The sequence below is a fragment of the Bactrocera dorsalis genome, chromosome 2, assembly GCF_023373825.1.
Source record: "Bactrocera dorsalis isolate Fly_Bdor chromosome 2, ASM2337382v1, whole genome shotgun sequence".
NCBI classification, from domain to species: domain Eukaryota; kingdom Metazoa; phylum Arthropoda; class Insecta; order Diptera; family Tephritidae; genus Bactrocera; species Bactrocera dorsalis.
In genome coordinates, this window is record NC_064304.1 from 31,377,744 (window position 1) to 31,395,854 (window position 18,111).

The 18,111-nt window shown below is 33.9% G+C and overlaps 1 protein-coding gene across 10 annotated transcripts in view; it reads right to left on the minus strand.

Moving 5' to 3' along the window:
* Positions 1-18,111, minus strand: part of LOC105231941 (aminopeptidase N) — a 186,356-nt gene that overhangs the window by 18,183 nt on the left and 150,062 nt on the right. For 4 of the 10 annotated variants that reach the window (XM_049449248.1, XM_049449247.1, XM_049449245.1 and 1 more), the window contains one exon: positions 7,385-7,678. The exons of 3 other annotated variants lie outside the window; for them this stretch is intronic. In XM_049449248.1, the coding sequence (XP_049305205.1) occupies positions 7,385-7,678 (294 nt within the window). Of the gene's footprint in view, positions 1-7,384; positions 7,679-13,940; positions 13,962-18,111 lie in introns of all 10 variants that reach the window. 3 more of the 10 variants (XM_049449253.1, XM_049449250.1, XM_049449249.1) reach the window with 1 other exon arrangement.

Consider the following 18,111-nt stretch of genomic DNA (forward strand, 5'->3'; position numbering starts at 1 on the left):
TATTAAAGGTTACCTGTTAAAGGAGTGAGCCAAATTTTCAAAAAAATTTCTTTCGAAAATATTTCTGAAATAGAGAGCTTACATATTCGAATATTTTTTTGTCTTAATGTTTATTTTATAAGTAATTTTCTTGTGAAACAATTTTTTTCAATTTTTTCACGTACTAACGTTTTCTGATATCGTAAAATTTTAACATGGGCACGTTAATTATTGTAAAATTTATTAAAATATGTCCATGAAACATAGTCATTATATCAAAAAATGTTGTTGTGTTGGAAATGATTTATGGTATTGGATAGTCGAAAAAGTCTTTTCGTAGTTTGTCAATAGATATCCCTGAAGTATATCTCCAGTGCTACCAATCACATTGTGTTATACCATATAGTGTTGAAAAGGTGAGATTTTGGGCCTCATTTAACTGAAAATATATTTAATTCGGGGAAGTTGAAAATAGTTACAGCTGTTCAATATTGAGTGAAAATAGGGAAGAAATTCGCTATATTTTGAAATTTTTGTATAAAAAAGTGAAGAATGCCACGCAAGTTACCAGTGAAATTTGTTAAGTGTACGGAGACGATGCTGTATCAGTTCCTGTAACAATACTTCGCTTGCTTCTGCTCAAGAAATTTCGATGGGAAAGTTGCATCTCGCTCTGGTCGACCTCTCGAAGAAATTATAGAAAAGGTTGACCAGGACCGTCACAAAGAAGCCATGACATCGCTAAGAAACTTAACATTCATCATCAAACGGGTTTGAAGCATTTAAAAAAGGCTAGCTACAAAAAGAAGCTCGATGTTTGGGTACCAAATTAATTATCTGTGAAAAATTTAATGGAAGGAATTAACATCTGCGATTTTTTACTAAATCGAAATATAATCGAACCATTTCTAAAGCGAATGGTAACAGGAGACAAAAAATGGATCGAATACGACAATAACGTGCGAAAAAGATCATTGCCCAAGCGTGGTGAAGCTCAACAAATGGTCGAAAAAACAGGATTGACGTCTCGGAAGTTTGTGCTGAGTGTTTGGTTGGATTGGAAAGGAATCATCCACTATGAGCTGCTCCAGCCTGGTCGAACGATTGATTCTACATTTTCTTGTCAACAACTAATCAGATTGAAGCAAGAAAAAAAAATGGACAGAACTGATCAACAGAAAGGGCTTCGTTTTCACACACATCTTTGAAGACTCGACAAAAACTGAAAGAGTTTGACTGGAAAGTTTTGATGCATCCACCATATAGCCCTGATCTTGCCCCATCCGACTACCATTTGTTTCGGTCAATGCAGAACTCCCTTAATGGAGTAAAGTTGGCTTCAAAAGAAGTCTGAGAAAATTACTTGCCGCAGTTTTTCGCTGAGAAATCTGAAAAGTTTTACACTGATGGAATAATGTCTATAGGGAAAAATGGCAAAAAGTGGTCGACCAAAATGGTATGTATTTGGTTCATAAACTTTATTATAAATATAAAAAATAAGTTGAAGTTTGATTAGAAATACGAAAACACTTTTTCAACTACCAAATATTAAGACACAGTGCCTTCATCGGTTCCACATTTCCAAACAATGCCTTATGGCTTTGTTTTTATGAATGAATCCACTGCTTTTGAAGCCTCGTGATTAAATTCTAACAACATTTTCTGTGGTCAATGAACATGAGTCATTGTTAGATATTCTTTCGACGCATGAGCGATCCATCTTCTTTAACTCTTTAACTCCAATATTATTCACGATATATATAAGTTATATGATAACAACAATGTTCTCATCGTTAAGATTGTTAAGCTCCTGATCATTTATTTTCGCCGAAGTCTATTTTGTCACTGCTTCATTTTTACATTGACTTATACTATATAGAGGACTGATAGCAGGCTGATTTTTTGTAATTTCTCGCACAATCTAAGCCCCATACGAGTACAAACTAATCGGAAACTGTTAAGTTTCACTTGGCAACTACTCTATGAACCGTAAATTATGCAATATTCCCGCGTCACATTTAATTGCTGCTCAATCACGTTCAATTAAAAAGCTCACAAATAAATATAACTTTTATGTTGGCTGTCGATAAGGAGAGAATTGAAGGCGTTAATAACGCAAATTAGTACGAAATTATTCGCACTCACCCGCAAAACCACATGTCACTCAGCATTGCCAGCAATTTAGCTAATTGCAGGAGGCATAAATGCCCACTGGTGAGCCGCCAACCGAGGCAATATGCGTAATACTTGACGCCGGCTGCGTGCTGCATTGACTTTTCGGCCAGCAGCCACTTTAGTAATAGAAACCCGACCATTTTCCCGTTTATTGTGCCACGATCTCGTTGAGACCACTTAAATTGAATGCAGGAATGTGGAAGAGTGTGTCAAATACGCGCATTTAATGTTCACATGTGGTGAGTGGGTCTGAATATTGTTTAAATAGAATTTGTGGTTGAACGTTGACACCGCATTCAATGATCGCAAGAGAGTGCTCTCAATTTGTGTAGAAAGTTTTGAATGAAAACAGTTTTGTTAGCGGAATCATAAAATTGATTAACCATTGTACGAAGTAAATAGAACCATTACTTAATGGGACAACAAAAGCCTTAACTACAATCGAGATTCTTTAAATTTAACGACTTTAACACACATTGATTAACATACGTATAATCGTTCGGACTGATTGTTTCCCGATTTTATTGGTTTCAATATGTGGTTTTGCTCCAAAGACTTCTTTGTAGCGATTTCACACAGATCTCCACTTTTGTGAGAACGTGACCAAAATTTGAATTCATAGGCATTGAGTCACAGCACTTTTATGATCGCTCATCTAAATTTCACGCCACACACCTTACACTCTGCGCCGAAGTGTGGCTTGTCGAGTCAATAAAAATTCCAAGTAAATTCTAAGTATGGCGAAGCTCTGTTTGCTATTTATTTTACTTATTTTTTATTTAAAATAAATTGAAAATGTGAGTTTGTAGTTATGTATGTGTTCAATTTAAGTGTTAAGTGATTTGCATTGGCTTCGAAATTGGGTTAATGTATGCAAGATACTGCGAATTGAATGACATTACCAACAGTCGCATCTAAATAAAAATTAAGGAAATGGTTTATGCGAAAAAGTGAAGAAATTTGATATCCAGGTGATTCATTTTCCATGTATTTTACTTACTTCGGTAGTATATTTAACAGTAATAAGTTGTATACCTTAAAATGGTTAATAAAGTTTGCCACCCTGTTTGTAAAATTCAAAGCGAATCGTCAGAGACCCTTTAATATATACTTGTATGTATATATAAATTATCCGAATGACGGGTTAAGTTCGATGTCCTATCGTCTATCGATGTCTATCGGTATAAAAATTTTGGAGATATCGATCTGAAAATTTGCACCCGTCTCCAAGAAGCTGCTCATTTATCTAAGACATCCTCCGAAGAAATCGTTTAAATCGGAATGCTATAGCATAAATTGGGAATGGGTTATTGTCCAAGGCAACGGTGCAATCTCCACAGAAATTTTTCGAATCTAATCTCTATAACATGTTCATGGCATATTATTTGTCCTTAACATTACTTTTTTTACTATTTTATTCATATTCTAAAACTTTTTTCTATTATATGGATCCATTATTTATGTATGTTTGTGGTTTCTTGAAACATGTAGATTAAAATGTATGACTGATTCGGCATTCGGACCGTATCCTGATTCTGGTACTGCCAGTTGGTCTATAGGTCAACACGTAAGCAACATAATTGTCTCTGTGGGGGTAATTGGATACACACATATATCGAGTATATATTCGACAGGGCCTCGTTAGCGGTAACAGAAAGCATCAAGCCTGTACGGGGAGTGGATTAGGTTGTCATTTGAAAAGGGGAGGTAATGTATTAATTTTGAAGATTTTTGAAGAAGATGTTCACTTAGCTCTCCTATTAGATCTCCAAGTAACTACATAGCAAGAGCAAAACATATATTCTGAATAAACAAATATTTATTGTAATCGAGTCGTGAAATGCCCTCATCTTTGTTATCGTCAACTCGTTAGCTTGGTAATCCTTCAGCAATCGTTGGCCGAATATTATCTCCAAACAAGCATTACATACATTGTAAATCGGAATTTTAACGAGCAAGTAGGTGTAGTGTGATAGGAATCGGCCTGGACACAGGCGTGTTGGTAGACTTGCTCACTGAAGAAAGCAGTTGGACTCTGAACTTAGATTTAGTGAGAAATTGTGTACGGATTTTAACTTAAATCAGACATATTGACATCGAATTATATGTACAAATAAATTGGTAATATTTTTCACTTTTTTATATGGCAATGTCGGAAAACAATTCCTTTATATAAGATTGAAATAGTTTAGGGATTCGGCGGCGATTCTTTCGGAGTTCTCGAAGGGGCTCGTATTTTCTAGCATGTGGAAACGATGTTACCAGCAGCAAGAAACGACATACAAGAAGAGGTTTATGAGAATGCAGTAAAGAAGATAAAGAATTAAAAAATTCTTTCTACGTCATACTTGACACTGTGGAATGAAGAAAAGATTCGTCGCAGTGAGGGACATAAACTTATCGACTTTTCCCACACATTCGTTTAGTGGTTTTTCATCGATAAAACTCATCACACTGTGTCTAGCCAAGAAGCTGGAGTTCCAGACAATTACCGACGTATTCGCAGTCGTCAAAGCTCAAAAGTTCATTTTTACGTTCCAAAGGTTGGGGGAGTTTAAATTGCATGCTTAAAAAGTATTCATGACGCTACGTCGTATTTGACTTACTATGTACTTCAAAGGCAGTGAAGTAGTAAGTCAGAAGATAATTAATAACATTTTGAAAATATTAGAAAAAATCCTTTTCTTAGGAGGCTCTCACCTTTTTATCCCTGCGTCCAGCTTTTTCTCGGCGGCCCTGACTATTAATGTGCATATATACTAAAATATGTATAGTATAGTCTGTCATATTCAATTAACTCTCACATTAATGCTAACAAATCGAAGCTTTCCCTTGTGACCGCTTAGTCAAAGGCTAATTTAAAATTTAATGCGGTCCAATTTTTAAATCATGGCAACAGTGGACGCACCCAATAGCCATTTGCTCTTGTATACATTAGGCTAAGTGCACAGTGAAGCATAGGTAACTAGGATATAAGCCATAACTTAGGTACATTCAAAAAGGTATGTTTTAGGCTTAACGATTTTAGAGAAACTTTAGACAAAATACGTTGAAGAATTTTCTGAGACTTTAGACCTTACGATGTCAGAAAAAAACGTATATAATGAAAAGCTGTAGCAAGAGTTCTGTCAGCAGATTTATTCGCCTTGCGCTCCGTTTCGCTATGCACTTAGCCTTACTCACCTTGTCACTACATACATTTGTGGTGTGTTGTGCTTTGTAGGTTTGTACGCGTATATTGGACAAGTCTTTTATGCTGTCTGCCTGCTGCTGAGGATAAAATGCGCTTTGATCTCTTGCAATTGCATTTACCTTCAGCAGCGAATAATAGAAACCACAACCGCAGCACAGTTTTCCGAAGAAATGTTGCAGACAGCGCATTTTGTGGGGCAGCGTATGTGTGGCTTGTGCATGACACAAACTACCGTTAAACGCTAAATGTAAATGGTGGAGATGCCGTGCGCTGATGCACTGCCAGTTGCACGTGTGCTTTCAACAAATCAAAATGCCACAAAGCAAACAAGCGAAAAGAACACGCATTTGATTGAATTCCTCTCTAACAAAAATGCTTTATTTCCATCAGTTGCTGGCCACTTTTTATTATTATTTAGTAGCGCGGCGTTTGGTGTTGTTGCTAACAGCAGAAATGAAAATTTATCAAAAATATTTGTGGTTAATGCATTAATAAGGTATTTTTGGGTAGCGTCTAAATGTTGTTTTAAGTTCATTTTGTACGCCCGTGTGTGTTTATTGTCCAGCTTTAAATGCAGCAAAATATAAACTAAAAGATGAGTGCGAGCAGAACTAGGTGTTGAGATCTTTAAATAATATAATTTTTTAGGGGAGTGAATATACTAATTTCCAGAGGTAATAAGAACTTTAAAATGCGGACTGAAAACGAAAGTTTAAAAGCTTTTTGATTTATGCCTCACATCGTATGCTTTTAAATATACAATTTTGAAAACTACAGCATAACGGGTGATCCATGTAGACGTACTTTGCAATAGCCTTCTCCTGACAAATCTTGGCTGACTCGTGAAAAGCTGTCATGATATTCAGTATTGTTTGACATTTCATCATAGAAAGACTTACGACTGAACGACGTTTACAACTTTATTACGAAAATTTACGTTCTGTAAAGAATGTGATTCGCGTGCTTCGCTTAACTAATGGTCAACATAATTGTCATACTGAGCGCGCTATTCGTAACGCCATAATGAGAATCATTATTGGATAATATTCGACCGAATAGACCACGTCCAGCACGAAGTGAAGAAAATATAGCAGCCATAGCTGAGAGTGTACACGAAGGCCATGGAGAGTCGATTCGGCTAGCAACTCGGCCTAACATATGGAACGACTTGGCGTATATTACGTAGAGATCTTAAATTGAAAGCGTACAAAATACAGTTTGTGCAAGAACTGAAGCTGCTAAGCTTGCTTCTCAGGGGCATCGCTTCGCTCTATGGGTTCTTGAAAAGATCCAAGAAGATCCAGCGTTATCGAGTCTAATTTTTTTCAGCGATCAGGTTCATTTCCGGCTCAATGGGTATGTAAACAAGAAAAATTGCCACATTTGGCACGAAGCTGAACATGCTCTTCATGTTCAAGAGCTGTCATTTAATACAGAAGAAACGAGGGTTTGGTATGAGAAGTTAGTTTCACGGTTTGTTCCGTTTGACTGGCCACCAAGATCGTGTAATATCACATCATTCAACTTTTTCTTTTTGGGGATATGTAAAGTCCAAATGACAATGCAGCTTCGATCCAGGCCTTGGAGTAAGACATCACTCGTGTCATTTACCAGTCGAAATGCTTGAACGATTCATCGAAAATTTGATTCTATGGATGGATTATCTGCGATGTAGTCGCGGTCAAATTTTGAAAAAAAATAATCTTCAAAAAAGAAATGCCAAAGAATGCTCTTTCGAATGATAATAAACATCCCCCATTAAATTTGAAGCAATATCTGATCATATATTTATTATATTGGAAACAGTTTTTTTGTTTTTATCTAAGGAGGTCTTCGAGAGAAAGTTTAAATCATTTAGATTTTTTCTTAAACAAAAAAAAAAAAAATATCTAAATAGTCAAGTTTTATAATTAAAACATGAAAAATATTTTTTTTAATATTATATTATATAAAAATTTCTAAACTAATAACTACTACTTAAATCTTTTTAAAATTATTTCTCCAATTTACGTTTTGCCAATTACTACCATAACATACCCGAAAATTTCTCCTTCGTTACGAATTCGATATGAAAATGTTCTTTTATATTTTTCACGCGATTATAATCGAAATTTCGCACTTTTCGAACGAGATCCTGCCAAGCCGAAGCAATGCGATTCGTACGAAATGAATTTGGTGATGCCAATGGGGGTGATGAATTTTTCATTGTTGCTTGTTGTTGCTCTTGCAATTTGTTTGGTGACAATTGTGTTGTTGTGTTTAATGGTGTTGTATTTTTAGCCGAGAATGGATTTTGAAATTTTGCCGAATGAGTATTGGAATTAATGATAGCTGAAAATAGTATGAAGATGAAGAAACAAATGTGTGAGGAACAAGATTTTGTGGATGAATTTGTATGAGAGTTGCCAAAAAGGTTAGTAGAACACAAAAATTTTCATGGAAAAAAGTGCGCTGTTAGTATCTATTTGAATAGTGTGCGTATCAATGGAAAGGAGTAAGTGGGGTAGGGAATTAGTGTTGAATTATTTTTTCACTTTTATCAGTAAGTTCTTGAAATATAGCAAAGTAAAGAACGAGCAGAAGTAGGGGGTAAAAATGAAAAATTAACATAATAATTCATAAAAAAACAATACTGGACCGTAAAGTTGCTGAAACTAAAACCGGAAAAATCTATAAATATAAAATAAACTCCCAGTTTTGTTTTAAAATTTTTGTATGCAAAAAATATGCATTAACATTTGTGTAAAAAGCAATTATTTACTAAAACGGAATACAATATAAGATTATAATACTTGTTTTCGTCACACATAACTGATAATATTGAGATAAATCTTCTCGTAATCCCAGTCAAAAGGTCTAAACTTTGAACACAGCTGCTAAATACCAAAACAAATGTGTTTAAGAGGCTTAAGATCATAAGACAATCAATGACTAACGCCAAAAACTGCAAGCTGTGAGCTCACACGCAATTCTTAAGAAATAATTCGGCTAAATCGGTAATTAAAAAACAAAAGTTAAAATCAAAACAAAATTAAACTTGAATTGGTTTCAAACTCTTTTTCACAGAAGTTGGAAACGCAACGCCCAAAAATCAATAAAATCACAAACAACATAAAAGTGATTTATTTACATATATACGTATGTTATTATAAAAAAAATATATGTATATATAAACAGCCAATATGAATATATTTAACGAAAGGTAAAATGAGTCAAAGATTTGAATGAAAAAAACCCAAAAAAAGCAACGAAAGATGCTATCAAACACCGCCGATCGAAAAATTCAACGCCTCATTGGTTTTGCAGCGCCAACGAACCGAACAATCGTTTAACCAACAACTACCTACGTACAAACTTACAACCACGAAAGATAGAAAAAAAATAAATTTTGTCTGCCGACATCGCAAACATTTGGGCATTGAGTTCTTTGCCATTCACCATCGATTCAAGTTCAAAGTCAAGACGGTTTCCGTTTCGGGAAAGCAGACAAAGCGCAATTTAAGTGGCACACATACAACATTTACACGAACAAAGCCGAACTAAAGGTCATTAAAAAATGTATGGGATATGAGCTTTAAAGTCATTCGCTGAGCTAATATAAAATGGCTCGGTAAATTGCTTTTATAATGCGAAATAAACAACCCTGTACTTATATAATATGTGTTTACGCCAGTGGTCGGCATGAGAGGATCTGTCACTGTGTTGGTGAGAACGAAAAAAAAGTAGCCCAGTGAGAAATTGGAATTAAAATTAAGCAATTTTAATTATTAATTAATAGTATAATATAACATAATAACAAATTGTCTTTTGAGGATACATTCCCTATTATCTTTAAAAGACTTGGAACATAAAAGGCATTGCATGGCATCAAAGGCATTTAGAACCATAAAATATTTCTCGCAGGGCATATTTCGTTTTGCGCTATGGTCTTGCGTGATGTTAATTCGTTGATGGCTCGACAACGACTGAACGATAGAGCGTAAGCGTACGTGTGAAGTTAGTTTGCAAAATTTTGCTATGAAATGCCGACCACTGGTTTACGAGTAAATATGATAATCGTCTGCGCCGGCGCAATGGAGGCGTGTTCCAATTCAAGTCTCATAGGTAAGTATGTGCATATGGGAAGATGTCGAAGGCTTTAGTTGAGTTTGGTATGATAAAGAGAACCAGCAGATTTGTAATTCAATGTTTTGGTTAAAAACTTTATGAAAATTGCTTCCTTGAAAGCTCTCGGAAGGCAAAGAAGACAAGAAACGGTTTTTATAAAATCCTCCAATCATCAACCACAAAATATAATGGCTTCAAATAGTCTATATATTTACCCTTGAAGCAACAAAACCGCACAAAAGCTCGTGAGAGAAGTTCGGCCCAACATCTGCCAAGTCTAAGCTCCATATAATTACAATTAAATAATATGCATATATGTATGTACATAAGTAGGTGTGCTTCTGCGATTGTAGACGTTTGTGGTGGCGCATAACTTAACCACGCACCAATGTAATTGAGATGATGACAAGACGTCTTGCAGTGCTGATCTTGACATTAGTGGCATTTCTTACGGTTGGAGAAACACCACAAAAGCAACAACAAAAGAAACTTGCATTGCTAACACGCATATTAAGTTCCTACAAAAAACATAAATACATATAATTTAAAAACCCACAGAACAGTCTGCAATATTTCTATACAAATTACGGTAATCGGAATGCTTGTAGGTACACAGCACGATTTGAAATCGAACACCTTACTCGTACGATTGCGATTTTTTGCCTGCTTACGCCTGTCAACTCACAGCGCTCTCGCATTACAGTCGCGACGCAAAGTCCTTATTGCAAATCGATCGTAGAGTAGTCTGCGCTGTTAGTTCATTGCACTAGCCTCTGACTCATTACATGTAATTGCAAGCGATGCAGGCTAATGAGTAAGTGCTGAAGAATTGCGCACGCCTTCGCCACTTTATTTGTTTACGATCACTGATTAGCAATTAAGAGCTTGGTGGTTAGGAGTGTGACGCTTTTCAGAGGGTATTGTGGTGTATCGTTCCGGGCCTTCTTTTCACACGTTTGCAGAAGTGAGCATTATCTATAAATATACGGCATTTAGTAGCGCGGTTATTTATTGCAAATATTTACGGTTCAAAGGCCTTTCCATGAGGTGATCAGCCGATAAGTATTCGCTGCGATGTGTTGGAAATGTTTCATATTGCAAAAATTTATAGTTAGTTTTTTTGCTATTTATTTTTTAAGTACATATATGAGAACTTTAATTAATAATAAATATAATAGTTTTAAAATTGAAAATCGTAGAACAAAATAAATAAATATTTATAGTTGAAGATTCGATTCCGTTTTTCGATGGCTATTATATGAAATTCTGAAATATCTCTCCAGCATCAGTTACATTTATAGTCAAAATGCATTTCATGAGAAAAAGGGGGATATATTTTATTTGGTATTTAATTGACTTTTAGCCATAGAATATTACAGAACTTCTTCAACTTTCAAAGCAATACATATTAGTAATGTCGAGAGGTTGCAAAGCCTATTATGACTGCAATTTTTGAAGGCTTTTAAGAATATATGAATCATATAATATTAGCTTATTTGAATCTAAACAAAAACTTTTTATTGTGTAAAAAATTTAATGACATTATTATTCTCCATTTTGATTCAAAACATTTTGCAGTTTTCAGGCATAAGACTGCTCCCATTTTCACAAAATTTCCAAATGCTTTACCATCCTGATTTGAAGTGAAGATTTTGCCATAAAAAAAATTTACAGAGACCACTCCAAGTAATAAGTCTGAAGGTGCCAAGTCTGGAGAATAGTATGACAACACATACTATTCCAGTTACAAAAGCTTTTGGCGAGTCATCGAACTTTTTTTATTGATCAATTCTGACTCTTCTGTTTGAATGCATCACTCAATTTGTCCAGTTTATCACAATAACAATTAATTGTGGTATTGTCGGGTAAAAACTTAAAAAAAAGATCCTTTTGAAATCTTACTGTCTGTTAAGTAATAAAAATGATCATCTCACTTTTAGTCGCAAGTAACAATGAGCTTCAAAAAATGGATCAAAAAATAGTTTCAAAAAATCGAATTTTTGTTATTGTCTAATTAAATTCTATAATACCTTTAAAATTCTGTCCTTTAAGTTGATCCGAGTAATATTTTCGAAAATACAGCCTGGAGAACTTGTGTGCTTGAGGCTAGTACCTGTGTTTTGATAGTCGGTTACAAAGACTTCTCGAGAACTACTCAACCGATCTTGAAATTTTAGAGAGGTCTTTGAGATACTATTCTTAAAGGATTGGACGATGGATTTCTTTTTCGATTACAACTATTTAAAAAAAATGTCGCGAAATGTTCACTGACATTTAATTTTCTGTGTAAATATGTCTGCTAAAAATCTAATTTTCAGTTTTTTTTCTTCGTCCAAATTCTAATTTAAAGTTCAAATTAAAGCAAGTTTTTTCACCTTAGATGATCCTGCAAGGAGTCATCCTGCCAAAGCGGGCGCATCGTTTTTCCGAGGGTTCACCGATATGGCCTCGCAATGGCAGAGTTTAAAATATTTTTTTTTTTCAAACATTTCAGAATTCCTTTGTTAATAGTGTTTGTTTGTAACAATTAAAATTTTAATAAAAAATTGAATTTTATGAAAAAATTTTAAAAAAAGGTTGTTTTTTACCCGAGGAAACTCATGTAACCCCTTAACGTCTATAATAAGCTAATTACAGTCGTTAATGTGACGAAGCAAATTTCGTTCCGTCAGATCATGACGAACTCATGTTTCAAGCTTCGAAATTAATCCTAAACGTTTCATATGCTTGTGAACGGTTACGTAAAAAAATGTATTCTTTCAGCAATCTCTCGAGGTTTTATTCGACGACTTGCATCGACTAACGACTTTATTTTATCCACATTGAATTCAGGAGAACTTCCAGAACGTGGTGCATACTCAAGAACGATATTGCAACAATCTTCTTCGTATACATCACATAATTGTCGCCTATCTTGAACTGTTTTTTACCCTTTTGATAGTGAAATAGTAAAATGTCCCGAAAATCCTGTTTTCAATCGGTAATCGGCTAATTTGGATGAAACACTATATTCGCAATTAAAAGTTTATTATATTCGTTCGATTTGCTACGAGAAGGCCATAACTTGGTTATTATTCCATTGTTTCAATATTCCAGAGAAGCGTAGGAAAGCGACTGTCCTTGTGCGTCATTTTCAGTATATGCTATTTTTTCACTTAAGTGGGCGAACTTTGTGCCTGAAAAAGTGTTTTTGCAGGGAGTTCTTTTTCATTATTTTGGCAGCCGAAAATCATCGGTTTATGGTGAATATGGTATATCTGAAAGTGATTTGCAAGACTTGAAAGTAGTGATTTTAGTTTGGAAGGCGAAAAACATGCTGGGCGGATAAAAAGGTTTGCATTTGTGTACCTGGAAGCATTACGCGATGAAGATTGTTGCGAAACACAAGAAGAGCTCGAAAAAATTTTATCATATGTGAAACCTGTCCGACCAGTCAAATCAACGGCGAAGACATGACGCCAAGATAATGCTCTGTATTTGCATGCTATATTATGAGGTTCTGAAACTGGGTTCAACCATTAATGAGGAACTCTACCGACAACAACTCAACAAATTGAAGCGATAAAGACACCCGAAATTTTCGACTAGACACGAAGCAATAATATTCCATCATGATATCACTCTAATTAAGTTACAAGATAAAAAAATCTTTTGAAAAAAAAGTGACTTGAAAGTTTTGTCTCTCCTGTCTTATAGGTTAGAGCCTGCCCATTCGGACTATCATGCGTTCAGGTCGATGCAGAACGACCTCCATGAAACGGATTTCATATTAGTATCAAACATTGACTTGAATAATTTTTGGCGGACAAGTCGGTTTCAGTTCTTTTCAACAAATTGCCACAAAGATAGGAAAATGCTATACATAGCTTCAGATGGGTAATGGATTTGAATAATACTATTCTACACGATTCTCTTAAATAAATATTTAAATTAAAATTAAAAAAACGCAATAATTGTTTCAATGTTAAAACATATCAATAAATCTAACTTTATATGTTTTGAAGATAACACGGAACACCAAATGCCTTTTTAAAAATGTATATTGTTTACGTTCAAAGTGCTAAACAACATATAGTGTGTTTACAGTGTATTTCACAAAAATACAGGACATACATACATACATATGTACATATGTGGTTTTGGTGCAGAATGACTCACCATAACCCGAGTAGGCATATATGTATGTTATTCTAGTGGGAGCCCAAAAGTTCTGCTAACATCTAAAATACCGATGCGTGATTTTTCTTGAAGGTTATAAAAATCTATATTACTTTTTTATTCACAATTTCTTGCAACAAAAAAGAATTGAATGTAGATGGAATACGAGTAGTTGAAGAGTGCTTTGGCATGCATTCCGTAACTAATGATAAAGTATGCTGCAATTTGTCCTCTTTAATACGGTTCATTACGAATTTAATTTATTTGAAAACAAAAACGTTTGTTGTTTCTCAGCGAAAATGCAAATGCGGGCAAATATTGTACTTACATACAGTTGTAATTTGTGGGACTGAAATAGAGAAAAACAAAGTTTTGCAAACTGAACTACTATTTAATTATATTTTTGTATGAATTATATTCTTAAAGATTTCGATTTAAAATTTTCTATATTTTTTAGCTTTTGCGCTTCTTATTTTACTACGGCCTTCATATTTACATAGAATATAAACCAATTAACTGGCAGCATTGGCGCTTCAGAAGTGCAACAAGTGAAGAAAAATCGATTAATAATTGTTTTTTACGATTATTTATTAAAGCCAAATGGAGGAATAATATAATCTCATAATTTACGTTGCAATTAAAGGCGCAATTTTGTACTCAAAATTAATTTAAAAAGTAAACAGAGCGAATGTAGAATTATTTCAGAGAATACTAATTTTATTAGAATTAAATAATTGAATAAAACTACAGCATTTAAGCACTTCAAAACAAAAAATAAATATGTATATATTCATTTTCAGTGCTAAATTTAATGTGAACCTTTGTGCAGATACACTGTGCATACCTTAGCCGTGTGCCAGGCGCCAGGCACACGTTTATTTTTACCATTTAAGTGCAGTTAAATTAATTTTTATGCGCTTTTCGTGCATTCAAGTGAAATTGTAATGAAGCAAACAGAAAAAGTTAATTGTAAAACAAAAGTGGAATGCAATCAATTGATTGACAAATGGCATTTGCCCCTTTAACACCGCACAACATTTGATGGCAGCGGAATTCGGATGGGTGCATGCGACAATGAGTTAATCCCATTGTAGACATGAAAGTGCGATAAATGCATTTGTTTTGGGGCGGTACATTTGTTGGTGTTTTGTTGATTGACAATTGCAATTTTTGCTTTCCACTAAGTGTTCAGCGCACTTAGCAACAAATTCACTGCATCGATCAATTTCACTCAAGAGTTGAGCTTTTTCAAGTGCAACATTGACGCACTCGGGCATAACGATGAGTTATATCATAAAATGGTGCATTTAATATATTTTTTTGTTTGAGATTGTCATCGATCGTACTTTTCAATTCAGTGTGTTAGTATATTATTATTATTTATTTGCTATTATTTCAATAAATAGTGGAGGAATTAAAAAAAAACGAATATAGATAACTTAATCTCTCAAACTTTTTAGCCAAAATTACATCGAACAATAAGTTAGGTTAGTAGAAATCGTTTTTATTAAATGTCGGACCACTTTGGTTTCACATCCTTTCCTTCGAAATATACCATGTGAGATTAAATATAGATTAACGAGTTTAAAAAAAGCTACAGTATTTGTCGCTACTACCCAGGACGCAGGTCCTTATTCTGGCGTAATTTCTTACATTAAATCTAACTTATTTATAATACTACACAATACTTGTATTCTACAAAGTTACCATGTTTGAAGCTGCAACAAAAGGCCTTAATCCGTTTTCTTCATTTTAAAAAGATCTAGCTAGCGCCGCGGTAGATTTTTTAGCAGCGAGAAGTCCTATTATAACCTTTTTTCATATTCAAGGTCTCGGCTGATCTGTAGCACTTGAGAACGCTTTACTTTCCAGTTTCGAAGCAATATTAGTTTGGTCAAAGAAGTAATTTTTCTATATAATAATTCACAGCAAAACGCACAACAAACAAATATTATGTTTATATTAATGCTTAATTTCACAGTTTTTTTTTTATACAAAACGCAGAGCTTCGCAATTTTCACACGCGAATCGGAAATAAATGCGAAATATGTAAAGTGACAGCGGAAACAGGACAAGGCAATTACAAAAATGGTGCTGCCATGGTGAAGAAATAGGTCTAGACAACATTCAACAGGGTTAAGTAATAGAGTATTATGAATTTTGTTAATATGTAAACAAATAACTAAATTGAGAGAAAATATTTTTACTAAATAATACAAAAATAATATTGAAATTAAAACAAAATTTTGGAAATAAAGATTTCGGTTTATTATGTTAATGAAATTAATATTATTATATATTTTTTATTCCAATATATAATGCGTATATATTAAAATTTAATTCCATCAATACTTGACTATTTGTATATAATTAAGTATAAACATAAATTTATGCTTTACGTATTTAAAAATTTAAAATTTCTAAATTTTTGCATTCTCCCACTCTATTGTGAACAGCATAAACAGCAAGCCAACAATACAAAAACAACGCTATGCGATGTCCCGTTTCCGCCGCCATTTCAACTGTTGTGCAAAAATTTCGGACGCGCTCGTGAAAAAATTGTGAAAATAGTGAATTTTAGCTTTAATATCGAATAAATTAATTGTTTTATGGTAAATATCAATCCTCTAAGTGTCTTTTAGTGAAAATATATGAATACAAGATGTTTTAATAAAATAATTGCTGAAAATGCATGAAAGTGCCGCGAGTGAGCTGCGCAGGCAAAGACAAAAGTCGGCAGCGCTCTTTGTGCGTTAAAGCGTAATGAAAAATGAGTGCTTACTATACAAATTGCTATTTAATAATATGGATTTCAACATTATCTTCATAAAAGGTAAGTCTTTTAAGAAAAAACAATAGTAAACATGTTTGCACAATTCTCAAATGGCCGTTTGGGCAGAGAAGCGTGCTGGTGGCAGCGCTGCTTTGGTTGTAGTGGGCTTCAAAACTGTACCACTGTATATTTGAACAACAATACAATATTTTAAAGCTTATGCAGTAATGGCTTGTTGGAACATTTGTTATTGAAACAACAATGCAATATTTTAAAGCTTATGCAGTAATGGCTTGCTGGAACATTTGTTATTTTGAATAGTGTTTAGGCGTAAGAAAATTTTCTGATTATTGTCAATAATAATTGTAATATTGGGGTTAACTGTGTTTTTGCGTTAATCAATTAAAAACAGAAAGGTGAAAAAACTCATACTCTATACGTACATACACACATTTATGTACATATTTACATACAATACAAATGACTGAGTTGGAAAAATTTTTTAATTTGCCTGACAAAATGCATGGCACCAATTGACCCACTTATGGGTGTTATAATATTATATACGAATTTATATACATATATAAACATGTCTGGGCAAACACACTTATACTTACATTGATATTGAAGCTTGTTCTTGGTAGTTCTTTTGAAATATGATAACTAAAAAGTTCACACCTTTCACGACTCTACAACTGCACGCGGAAGCTAAAACTTCTCTTCGATAACAACAGCGTACGTAAGCGATTGCAAAATTAACTGTGTATGCAGTCTTTCTTATCAGTTTGTATTGCTTGTGAAAACAAACATATGCGCTTATCTTAAAATCAAAATAACATTTCGTATGACTATGCCATAGCTTTTAATATACCTTAATAGAAGTATTTTTTTATGTAACTCGCATTGCATTTTCGAGCATGTACTTTCGTTGTGTACATTGTAAATTGGTGCTTGTAAAATTGTGTATGTACCATTTAGGTGTAACCGCAAAGATAACCTACATTTTTTCGTTCTACTGTGGCGCACCTACATTTTTCGTTTGACGCTTTTACATTGCTTTCTAAAAAGGTTTATGTATTCTCTGTTGGAGTTTTGATGAATGTGTTTTTACACACGAATTTTCAATTAGATTTAGTTATGAGAAAGAAAATTATACTTTTTTCATAAAATATTCTATCAAGATCAAATTTGAATGCAGTTTTCGATATTCTCACTGTAATTAAGGTTTCAAGTGGTTCCACTGCAAACTGCACAAAGCCAAATGTATACTCCAACTGTTCTCAATTAAAGATATAATTCAACAATTAATTGCCAAGTCATGCATAATTATGCCTCAGTTGACAATAAAATATCGAAATTGATTATTTTTGAAGCCATAATTGCATAAACACTTCTTTATCAATTAACACAATCAGTAACGAGACATTGATTCATTTAAATATAAAGAGTTCTTTATATGAAAAAGAACACGTTCAAACCATCGAAAGAGTGCTGAAGAATGATAAATTGCTGCAACTGTTAAAAAGGAAAAAGTGAAAGCAAATTTGAATATTGCATTCGAGTGCTCATGAGTCCAAACATACATACCATATAATTGAAAGCACAAGAAAAAACTACATACATATTCACATAATTGAAAGCCTCTTGTGCCCTGCCAAGTAATATCAGATATATTTAATTGTTTTCCCGCTTTGGTTGGAGAACATTATTTTTCGTTTTCGAAATA